The 11,040-nt window shown below is 34.5% G+C and overlaps 3 protein-coding genes across 4 annotated transcripts; 2 read left to right on the forward strand and 1 right to left on the reverse strand.

Annotated features, from left to right (window-relative positions):
• Positions 19 to 1,554, forward strand: LOC104711327 (KDEL-tailed cysteine endopeptidase CEP2-like). Its single transcript, XM_010428020.2, has 3 exons — positions 19 to 491; positions 631 to 1,007; positions 1,155 to 1,554. Exons 1-3 carry the CDS (start codon positions 50 to 52, stop codon positions 1,416 to 1,418), a joined length of 1,083 nt encoding a protein of 360 aa, XP_010426322.1. The 5' UTR covers positions 19 to 49; the 3' UTR covers positions 1,419 to 1,554.
• On the forward strand, positions 4,404 to 6,102 carry LOC104711329 (KDEL-tailed cysteine endopeptidase CEP3). The gene is made up of 3 exons (XM_010428023.2): positions 4,404 to 4,878; positions 5,138 to 5,517; positions 5,684 to 6,102. The coding sequence occupies exons 1-3, from the start codon at positions 4,440 to 4,442 to the stop codon at positions 5,957 to 5,959; spliced, it is 1,095 nt and encodes a 364-aa protein (XP_010426325.1). The 5' UTR covers positions 4,404 to 4,439; the 3' UTR covers positions 5,960 to 6,102.
• LOC104711328 (BTB/POZ and TAZ domain-containing protein 2) lies at positions 6,079 to 9,156 on the reverse strand. Of its 2 annotated transcripts, none has more exons than XM_010428022.1 (5): positions 8,964 to 9,156; positions 8,729 to 8,871; positions 8,217 to 8,520; positions 7,565 to 7,908; positions 6,079 to 6,474 (listed from the first exon to the last, which is right to left on the reverse strand). In XM_010428022.1, exons 1-5 carry the CDS (start codon positions 9,105 to 9,107, stop codon positions 6,279 to 6,281), a joined length of 1,131 nt encoding a protein of 376 aa, XP_010426324.1. In that variant the 5' UTR covers positions 9,108 to 9,156; the 3' UTR covers positions 6,079 to 6,278. The 2 variants fall into 2 exon arrangements, with proteins under 2 accessions (XP_010426324.1, XP_010426323.1); XM_010428021.2 differs by lacking the exon at positions 7,565 to 7,908 and adding an exon at positions 6,828 to 7,171 and having other exon boundaries at positions 8,964 to 9,155.

Below are 11,040 nucleotides of genomic sequence, written 5' to 3' on the forward strand. Positions count from 1 at the left end.
ACATCAGAAAAAAAAAAAAAAAAAAAAAAAAAAAAAAAAAAAACACACAATGAAGAAACTTCTTTTGATATTTCTCTTTTGTCTTGTCATTCTCCAAACTGCTTGTGGATTCGATTACCAGGACAAGGAAATAGAGAGCGAAGAGGGCTTATCAAATATGTATGACAGATGGAGGAGCCACCATTCTGTTCCTAGGAGTCTCCACGAAAGGGAGAAGAGATTCAACGTCTTCAGACACAACGTGATGCATGTTCACAACACCAACAAGAAGAACAAATCCTACAAACTTAAGCTCAACAAGTTTGCAGATCTAACCATAAATGAGTTCAAGAATGCCTACACCGGTTCTAACATCAAACATCACCGGATGTTGCAAGGACTGAAACGCGGCTCCAAACAGTTCATGTATGACAATGCGTCCGGATTACCAGCCTCAGTTGATTGGAGAAAGAAAGGTGCTGTCACTGAAATCAAGAATCAAGGGAAGTGTGGTAAGTATATCAATCCATTAGTCAGAAATGCTATATATAAGTGATGTTATCAAGAATCTAATTTTTCTAAAGTAGAAATGATTAATGTAATATCTTCGTTGATATAATGATTTAAACTAGCTGAATATATAATTACCAGGAAGTTGTTGGGCATTCTCTACCGTAGCAGCTGTTGAGGGAATCAACCAGATCAAGACGAAAAAGCTGGTCTCACTGTCTGAACAAGAACTAGCGGATTGTGATACTAACCAGAATGAAGGTTGTAACGGAGGCCTTATGGAGATAGCATTTGAATTCATCAAGAAGAACGGTGGAATCACCACCGAAGATAGCTATCCCTACGAAGGTATTGATGGTAAATGTGACGCTTCAAAAGATAACGGCGTGCTTGTGACGATAGACGGCCATGAAAATGTACCCGAAAACGATGAAAATGCTCTTCTTAAGGCTGTGGCAAACCAACCTGTATCTGTTGCAATTGATGCTGGAAGTTCAGATTTCCAATTTTATTCCGAGGTACATAATATAACATTAATAAAGTTTCGTATCTTGAACATATTATATAGCTACTAAGTTTTTAGATTTGAACCGAAAGAATAAAACGATTAAGTCCAAGCCATATGTCATGTTGTATTGAATATAACAATTGGTAACGTGTTGTAGGGAGTGTTTACGGGATATTGTGGAACAGAGTTGAACCACGGTGTGGCAGCGGTCGGGTACGGATCTAACTCGAAGGGGGAAAAGTATTGGGTAGTGAGAAACTCATGGGGAGCTGAATGGGGAGAGGGGGGATATATAAAGCTTGAGAGAGGGATTGATGAACCAGAAGGGCGTTGCGGGATTGCGATGGAAGCATCGTATCCTATCAAGCTATCGTCTTCTAATCCTTCCCCGAAAGACGATGATGTCAAAGATGAGCTCTAGATTTGTGTACACATTGTGTAAAACAATATTAATGGTGATCCCATTTTCTTGTTGATTCATGTTGTTAATTTCTTCTTCATGATTTGATATTGATGTTGGTTTTGGATTTGAATAAATTTGTCTCGTTTTTCTTTTATCTTTCTCTATTAATTAAGTCAAAAGAATGCAAGTATTTGCCACCAAAAGAACGTAAATATTTGAGATAGACAGAAGACGTATTTATTGTTGTAATTACGACACAACCTGCTGGGATGTAACTCAAACATTTTCTGAAGAACTGTTAAAGTCTAGATAGGCAAAACCGCAAAAGATACAACTCGATTACGTAAGGTGGTTTCTTTGTTTAATTTTGAACTCGATTAAATACAGCATTGCTCCCATAAGTACGACGTAGTTCTAACATAAACTATTGTCCCATCCTAAGGAACGAACGTGGAGTCAAGCCAACTCGAGCTTATTTGCTTTTGCATTATAAAACTCTCCATTGAAATCCATATCTATAATTTAATGACAAGGACCCGACCTATCTTATCTTTACCATTTAAATAATCTTACGGGAAATGGGAATGGACGTGCCTATTGTATTTCTACAAATCTTTTTTTTAATAAATACTTTTCAACTGTTTCTACCAAATATAAATTCTCATATCAGTTAAAATTTATAATATATCATAAAGTTCCTCGCGTTTCACGTGTTTTATAAAACGTATCCGTTCTTGCTTTTGTCCCACGCACGATCTTTTCACCCTACTTTCTCATTTAGTCGATCTCATGTACATATATCGCATATATACACATGTATTAATAATTCAATATACATTAATAGAGACACGCAAAGATAAGCTTTACTAGTTCTCGTGGTGAGGACTAGAAGTAGAACGCAACGCAAGTCACTAATGATTATTATTGGTTCGAAAAACTACAACATAAGCAGCTGACTCAAGTCACTCAACCATACTACTGAACATAGTTATATCGATAAATTGAATGTCATAAGAAATCTACAATGTTACGATTTTAGGAATGGCTATTTACGATTTTGATGATGTATTGATGCAGTGAGTTTGATATATAACTAGATTTTAACCCGCGGTTCACCGCGGGATTATTTTTTTATACTAAAATCATTAAATTTTAAATTGTAATTGTTAGTTAATTTTTTACGTTTTATTTGAAGTTTAAGATTTTATAATTGTATTTTGATTGTTAATTCGATTTAATCTGCGCTTTATATACAACATAATAATTTATTTTTGTTATAAATTAATTTCACCAACCCAAAATAAAAATATTCGGAGGATGAACCAGAATTCATTACAAAACTTATTAATATCTGTTTATATTATTAAGTTGTACCAGTTTATTTATAATAATCATGTATATGGAGGTGTCGAACAGGTCGGTCCACATTTCTTTTTTCATGGACCGCAGCGGGTCAACCCGCTAAGACCGTGGTCGTTAAAGTTATGCCCAAGCATGTCCTCAACCTAAATTTTATATTAATTATTCTTAAAAATTTAGTGGCAAAGAAAAAAAAAGAAATTTTAAAATAGATTATAATATTTATATTTTGTAGTTATCTTAATTGGTATAAATTAAGTTTCCTCACATTATCACATATTTCATGTATTATATATACAGAACTATGTAACAATATTATTTATATAATATATTTATTTTAATCTTATATTTGTAGTTTTTGGGACAACCCGCCAACATACCTTGCTAAAATCCGTAATCCCGATAAACTTAATTGTATTGACCATATTTTAATGGTACACCACATGCCTATATTTTCTATATAAACTATATCTTTAGAAATTTATTACTTTTTAGTATAATATATTGATGGTCGTAGCGATGGATTATTGACATTTTAAGTTTATAAGAATATCGATCATAACCCGTCCCATCATAATTTAAATTTATTAAAGTTTATTAAATAATATATTCAAAACATTTATAAAAATTAATTGATATACAGAAATCTGACTGTTTAGGAATTTAAGATTTTTTTTGTTTTATGTATTTTTTAGGGATTTTATTTGGTAATGTTATTTTTCCACAAATCTTGTTATAGATTAAATATTTTATATTTAGTAGAGGAACTCTTTAGATTTTATATATATTAAAGACGGAAAATCTGGAGGAATTTTTTTAAAAATTAAAAAATTTGAAGTAATTGAATATGATTGATTGAAATGAATATAGAGTTTTCTATATTGGAAAAGCAAAAATTTTGTTTAGTTTTGCAGAAAATAAGTTTCAGAGGTGGAGATAATTTAGGAAAATTATATTGGATTGATAGGAGAATATTTAATTAATATACCTTATTTTGCATATTTCGATTTTTTGTTTTATTTTTTTTTAAAGTATTTTAATGATAATAGCATTGGTTGTAATTGTAAATATCTTTGAAATCCAAGCCTTCTTTTCAAAAATGCTGTGAAAATAATAATATAGATAAGTACGGATGTTATGGTTGATCAAAAGTACAAGGACTAACTCGGTTTAGTCTGTGTCACAAGTCCATACCATAAATTAGCGAATAGTGAATTTCAAAGGAAAAAAAGAAGAAAAAAAACAAAAAACGAACAGGTTTAGGTTCTATGTAGACTACATAAAATCAATCATGCAACGGTTATGTTGTACCGCATCAAACTCAAACATGCCAATTTTTGTCCGGTTAACTGACAGCCCGATGAGCCACAAAATATCGAACTGGTGTCTAAACCAGACCGGAACATTTCTGGTCATAACTCATTCTAATTAAGCATTGGTCTCGGAAAAAACAAATGTTATACGTACCATGCCAATAATCATATTACATGTATGTAACCCTTTTTCAAAAATAACAATAATAAGAATAATAATTGCATGTATGTTTAAATTAAAATATAGTGCAATCAGTCAATAATAAGAATAATAATTGCATGTATGTATTCATGTTCCCATCTCTAATCATTTCATATAATCATATAAAAACATAACCCAAAAAAACAAGAAGAAGAAACTAAAGAGATGAAACTTTTCTATATCGTTCTCTCTTTTCTCTTCCTCCTCCAAGCATCTCAGGGATTCGATTTCGACGAAAAAGAGTTAGAGACCGAAGAGAGCGTATGGAAGCTATATGAGAGGTGGAGAGGCCACCACTCTGTATCCAGAGCCTCCCATGAGGCACTCAAGCGGTTCAACGTTTTTAGACACAATGTGCTTCATGTCCACAGGACGAACAAGAAGAACAAGCCTTACAAACTAAAGATCAATAGATTCGCTGACATAACTCACCACGAGTTTAGAAACTCATACGCTGGCTCTAATGTTAAGCACCACCGGATGCTCCGTGGTCCTAAGCGCGGATCTGGTAGGTTCATGTATGAGAATGTGACAATAGTTCCTAGTTCTGTTGATTGGAGAGAGAAAGGAGCTGTCACTAAAGTCAAGAATCAACAAGATTGTGGTAATTAAGAGATTCTTATGAGCTTAAATGATTATTGTGTTCTTTTAGAATCAAGAAATCTTTATAAGTGACTCTTTTCTTGTTTGATTTCTGAGAAACTTTATGAACATCTGAAGTAAATTAGTGCCTACTGCTCTATTTCTGATTGATCTATTAAAAGTATTTTCAAAAAAAAAACAATTTGTGAACTGAATTAAACATTTGCTCTGTTTTTTTGCTCTGTTTATTGAATCACTAATATAGAAACTAAACTTTTCAGGAAGTTGTTGGGCGTTTTCGACAGTAGCAGCAGTAGAAGGGATAAACAAGATCAGAACAAACAAACTAGTTTCATTGTCGGAACAAGAGCTTGTTGACTGTGACACTGAAGAGAATCAAGGTTGTGCAGGAGGTCTCATGGAACCTGCGTTTGAATTTATCAAGAACAATGGTGGCATCAAGACCGAAGAGACGTATCCTTACGATTCCAATGACGTTGAGCTCTGCAGAGCTAAGTACGTTGATGGAGAAACTGTAACGATCGATGGACACGAACATGTCGCTGATAATGATGAGGAAGCACTTCTCAAAGCTGTTGCTCACCAACCTGTTTCTGTAGCCATTGATGCTGGGAGCTCAGATTTCCAGCTTTACTCTGAGGTATAACTTATGAATTAACTAGAAACATCTCTTTGAATATCACTAATCACATCATTAATATTTAACTTCAGTATGTAAATGTAACAATCTTAATGCAACACAATACCAAATTGTATGCCAATGAACATTATTTCACTAGAGAAAATGTGCATGCATTGTATTGTAGGGTGTGTTTACCGGAGAATGTGGGACTCAGTTGAACCATGGGGTGGCGATTGTCGGATATGGAGAGACCAAAAATGGAACAAAGTATTGGATAGTGAGGAACTCATGGGGACCTGAATGGGGAGAAGAAGGCTATGTTCGGATAGAAAGAGGAATAGCTGAGAATGAAGGACGTTGTGGTATAGCCATGGAGGCTTCTTATCCCACCAAGCTCTCCTCGACTGGTCCCTCTACTCATGAGTCAGTAGCTCGTGATGATGTTAAAGACGAACTTTAGATACTCTTGAGTCGTTGAAGACTAAATTTCAACGATTCTTATGGTGATCTGACACTAAGTGTATCATTTTATGGGTTGAGATCATATACACTATTTAATCATAATAATTTTCCTTTCAATTCGAGAACATTGATTTATTTTAATATACTACATGCTAACATTATGAGATTAAGTGAACAAACAAATGTACCAATTTAAAAGGGTTTACTCACATAGAAACTAAACCCTCTAAACTGATCACAGGGATCATATAACTCTTGATAGTTCCCTAACCCATACTACAAAAAGAATCCAACTAACTAATACAATTATAAGAAAATTAATCTTCATTATTATCTACAAACCCCAAAAGCTCCTTTGTTTTGATTAAATTTTCAGCTTCCTCTTCACATTTGTTCTTCTTTGACTGACATAACGAAGACATAGCTTTTGCAGTTACAACCCTTGTCACCAAAAGCTTCCACTTGGTGTCTTCACCCATCTTCTTGTCTTGTTCTCCCCTTTTCTTAAATTGCCTGCTCCAAAAAAAGAGTTGAATATGACAAATGAGATTCTAAATATCTACAAATTTCGAAAATCCAAAAGAAAAATATAATATCTACAAATTTCAAAAACTTCCAAAATTTTGCAGCCGTTGGATTACGACCCATCATCAATTCTCATAGCAATTTGCAACTTTTTTTTGAGGTGGGTCATCACAAAAGTGTCAACATAAAACAAACGCTTTTTTTGTTTGATAACAACAAAACGTTGGTTTTAATAACTCGAAGCTAATTGATATATAAACGAGTGCATTGATCCGTATTTTTTATATATTCGGTTTTTTTAGTAATAAACATTAATTATAAAGAGGATCATTGGGACATACCTGCAAAGAGGGACGCGACAAGATTCAGGTTGATCACAAACAGAAGAATGTAGCCTAAAGAGTTGAAGCATCCGCTTGCAACGAAGACAACCTTTATCCTTACTCCTCCTTTTGCAAACAGCAAAGTGACGTATCAAAAGCTGGAGACCATAGCACGTGGAGAACGCCTTACAAGGCTTCAAATTCTCCGCAATCATCGTTGGCTTGTTGTTGTTGTCTACTACGTTTGATGGACCGACCAACGTACAACCTTGGGTGCATATGTGCTCTATACACTCCATTGCCTCGCTTAGTTGCATGTATAGATCCTGCTCCTTTCTGTGTCGTCGGCTTCTTTTCTTCCTCTGCATTAAATTAATATCGAACACACAAATCAGAATACGACCAAATGTTTTTAGCGTTAATTAGGTTTATAAACCAAATTAAATCAGACATGAGTTAATTAAACTTATTGCAACAATACCAAACTAAATAACCAGATTTTTTTTTTAACTAACACCAAACCAAATATAAACCAAGCTTAACCAAAAAAAAACCAAGCTTAACCGAAAAATAGCATTTCTGATTTTGTATGATATTATAGAAACCAAACCGAATACTAAAACCAAACTTTAGTCCCTTTTTAGTAATAAGGAAAACAGAGATTTTGNATTGATATATAACGAGTGGATTAGTCCGTATCATTTAAATATGGAAATCCTAATAGAAAATTATAAAGAAAATGTTTGGGGGCATACCTGCAAAGAGGGACGCGACAAGATTCAGGTTGATCACAAACAGAAGAATGGAGTCTAAAGAGTTGAAGCATCCGCTTGCAACGAAGACAACCTTTGTCGTTACTCCTCTTCTTGCATACAGCAAAGTGACGTATCAAAAGCTGGAGACCATAGCACGTGGAGAACGCCTTACAAGGCTTCAACTTCTCCGCAATCATCGTTGACTTGTTGTTGTTGTCTACTACGTTAGATGGACCGACCAACGTACAACCTTGCTTGCATATGTGCTCTATGCACTCCATTGCCTCGCTTAGTTGCATGTATAGATCCTGTTCCTTCCTGTTTCGTCGTCTTCTTTTCTTCCTCTGCATTAAATTATCATCCAACACACACACCATCAGAATATGACCAAATGTTTTTAGGGTTAATTAGGTTTATAAACCAAATTTAATCAAACATGAGTTAATTAATCATGTAAACTTATTGCAACAATACCAAACTAAATAACCAGATTTTTTTTTTTAGCTAACACCAAACCAAATATAAACCAAGTTCAACCAAAAAAATTGCGTTTCTGATTTTGTATGATATTATAGAAACCAAACCGAATACTAAAACCAAACTTTAGACGTCCCTTTTTGGTAATAAGGAAAACAGAGGTTTTGTTTTTTACCGATTCGGCGTCATCGATGAACTGGAGAATGTCGAGCTCGAGGGAAGGATCATGTTCTTGAAGAAACTTCCATCCTTCGGTCACCTCAACGGTCTTAAACTGCGAATGGATCAGACGCATAGATCGAAGGTAAACATCGGGTGCGTCGCATAGCCGAGCCAGCTGGAGAACGTCGACTACGTTCTCCGCTGTTAACCGCTGTATGATGCCTTTTGAGCAACGTTGCTTCAGCTGCGTGACCATGTAGACATGAGACAACGCTAACAGATGGATCCCATATCTTTCCATCTCATCCTCGGTCAAACTAAAGAAACACAAACAGAGAGGCAAAAGGGTATTTTAGTCCTTTCTGACAGCTATTAATTACGTAATTAGCCGTTGATTATTTCAAATCCGTAACGCTTAAACGTTCACATTATGCTACGTTTTCTTCACTTAATCTAAAATTGATTTAAACCATCGGTTTGAATTTTCTACATTTGAAAATTTCAAGAAGAAGAAACCAAACCAACCTAGAAGTGTAGAGGAATTTGATAAAAACGGAAACGGCGTCGCATGGAACGCCAAGAATCTTGATGACTCTTCTTGATCCACAGCCTCTGTAACGTCGTACCGGTTTCTTGATGATGTTCATTAGCACCGGCGAAGCCAAAGCCTGCATTATCCACAAAAATTTCAGATAAACCAAACCAACCAAACCGGAAAAATTAAACCGTAAACCTTATAAAAAAGAGGATAATAACTTACCAAAACGCCCGAGTGTGCCGGAATTCGACGGTTACCGGAAGTAACGATCTCAACGTCCGACGTCGTCGTGGTTAGATTATGTGAAATTTTATCGTCGTCTTGTTTTGTGGCGGATACGGACATGGCGACAAGAACAGCTTCCATTGAGAGAGAGAGAGAGATGTGTGTGGGTTTGAATAAGGCTTTTGGAACATTTCTGGTTTATATAGACGACGTTGGCGAGGTGGGTCGCACTGTAACGTTTTTGATTGCTTACGTGGCCTTTTGGCAAATTATCTAATTTTTATTTCTTTCTTTCTTAGGTGTCGCGTCTCTCTCTCTATTCTTATCTATCTCGCTCACACGTTCGTGATCTGTTTCACATCATTACCTTTTTAATTCTTTTTTTGGTATTATAATGTGATGGAAATAGCATTTTTGGATAAAGAGATGAAGCTGGATCACTTGTACCATTACTTTTATAACGAAAGAGAAGATTTCGTATACAAATTTTATTTTCCATGTATCAAAAACGAACTAAGAAAAATCATATTCAAACGAAACTTCCTACTGTTTAATATTTGACTAGCGATATGTATCTGAAATTTTAAGTGGTTGGAGTTTTGGTAAACTCTTCTTAAGTGTTATCTTGGTCCGTGTGGAGATCATGAATTTTTGGGATAAAGTTATTGCAACTATGAACTCTAAGACAATGAAATATACTGATAAGAGGATAAGAGAATCAACTTGTTCCATAATTTCATGATAATGTACCACGAGCAGAAAACTCGCCTTTTGTTTCTAGCCTATCTAGCATCTATGGTCAAACGACGCACATATTTTTTGTTTATACTTCAACTTAGTACAACGTTTCAATTTTCAAATCCAAAAATTACTTAAGACTTAATTATAATTTATAAAGGTAAGAGCGAAACCACAATCAATATTTTTTCCATTGCAATGCGTGTTGCGTGGTACATTTTTATTATTTAAATATGATTGAGGAGAAAAAAAAAGGAGAACCAAATTGGTGTATTCACCCTTGAAGGTACACACTACACACAATATACATAAAAAAAATATATATACAAATGCATTTGTTTTTCTCAACGTATATTGTGTTAAGATCCCACACTTGATCCTTGATTTAAAAGGGAGATTATTGAGATACATTCCAAGTTTCACGTCGAAAGTTTGAAGGGACTATCATTAATATATAAATGGTTAGTGTCAATGCACTAATTGTCAATTGGTTTTTAGTTAAAAGCCCAAAATAAATTCAAATTTAACATGGTATTAGAGTTAATGTTCAAGTTCTGGTGGACTTAGAAAATTGGATACGGATATGACTCTTGTTAACCCAAGTAAGGGGAATCCAAGAAGAAGTTTATTATCAGTCCAAGTGGGATCGGTTCGAGATGGAGTTATCATCTCAAGAAGGCGGATTAAGATCCCACATTTAATCCTTGTTTTGTAGGGGAAATTGTTGGGATACATTACAAGTTCCACATTAGAAGTTTGAAGAACTATCATTAATATATAAAGGGTTAGGGTCAATCCACTATAATTGCCAATTGATTTTTAGTTGAAAGTCTAAGATAAACCGAAAATTAACATATTGAACGGAGAACAAGTCTAAATCTTAGTACATTGACACAATAACCTCCGAAAAGAATCCGATAAACTAAGATTCTCACCATTGAAGCTTTTACTATAATATTTACAAGTTACAACAGCCACACACACACAAAAGAAAAAGGCATCTACCAGAGCGTATACTGAAGTACATAACTTAGCTAAAGAATGCCTCAAACGCTTTCTAATAGTCGCGCATTTCCCACTAACAAGCTCAAGTACGCATTTCTATAAGCTTATATTTGTTTTAAATATTTTAGTATCACCGACTTGGTGTAACATAAGAATCTAACATAGATAATGTTCTATTTGATTTGTGTATTGAGTCGGATCAAGGCACCACTGCCCGTATTTTGAAATGCCAACATTATGAATATAAAATGAAAAACACATTAGTATAATTACGTTCCTGAAAAGGTGACTATTATAAGGTTGCTTTTGTTTGTGATCCCACAAAACAATA

The sequence above is a fragment of the Camelina sativa genome, chromosome 9, assembly GCF_000633955.1.
Source record: "Camelina sativa cultivar DH55 chromosome 9, Cs, whole genome shotgun sequence".
Classification (NCBI taxonomy): domain Eukaryota; kingdom Viridiplantae; phylum Streptophyta; class Magnoliopsida; order Brassicales; family Brassicaceae; genus Camelina; species Camelina sativa.

Excerpts from the sequence above, each read along its gene's own strand:
- LOC104711327 (XM_010428020.2), top strand. The coding sequence starts at position 50 with ATGAAGAAACTTCTTTTGATATTTCTCTTTTGTCTTGTCATTCTCCAA. Across the intron at positions 492-630 it reads CAAGAATCAAGGGAAGTGTG|GAAGTTGTTGGGCATTCTCT; the intron begins GTAAGTATATCA and ends TATAATTACCAG. Across the intron at positions 1,008-1,154 it reads ATTTCCAATTTTATTCCGAG|GGAGTGTTTACGGGATATTG; the intron begins GTACATAATATA and ends AACGTGTTGTAG.
- LOC104711329 (XM_010428023.2), top strand. The coding sequence starts at position 4,440 with ATGAAACTTTTCTATATCGTTCTCTCTTTTCTCTTCCTCCTCCAAGCA. Across the intron at positions 4,879-5,137 it reads CAAGAATCAACAAGATTGTG|GAAGTTGTTGGGCGTTTTCG; the intron begins GTAATTAAGAGA and ends TAAACTTTTCAG. Across the intron at positions 5,518-5,683 it reads ATTTCCAGCTTTACTCTGAG|GGTGTGTTTACCGGAGAATG; the intron begins GTATAACTTATG and ends ATTGTATTGTAG.
- LOC104711328 (XM_010428022.1), bottom strand. The coding sequence starts at position 9,107 with ATGGAAGCTGTTCTTGTCGCCATGTCCGTATCCGCCACAAAACAAGAC. Across the intron at positions 8,872-8,963 it reads CGGCACACTCGGGCGTTTTG|GCTTTGGCTTCGCCGGTGCT; the intron begins GTAAGTTATTAT and ends TGGATAATGCAG. Across the intron at positions 7,909-8,216 it reads TCATCGATGACGCCGAATCG|AGGAAGAAAAGAAGACGACG; the intron begins GTAAAAAACAAA and ends AATTTAATGCAG.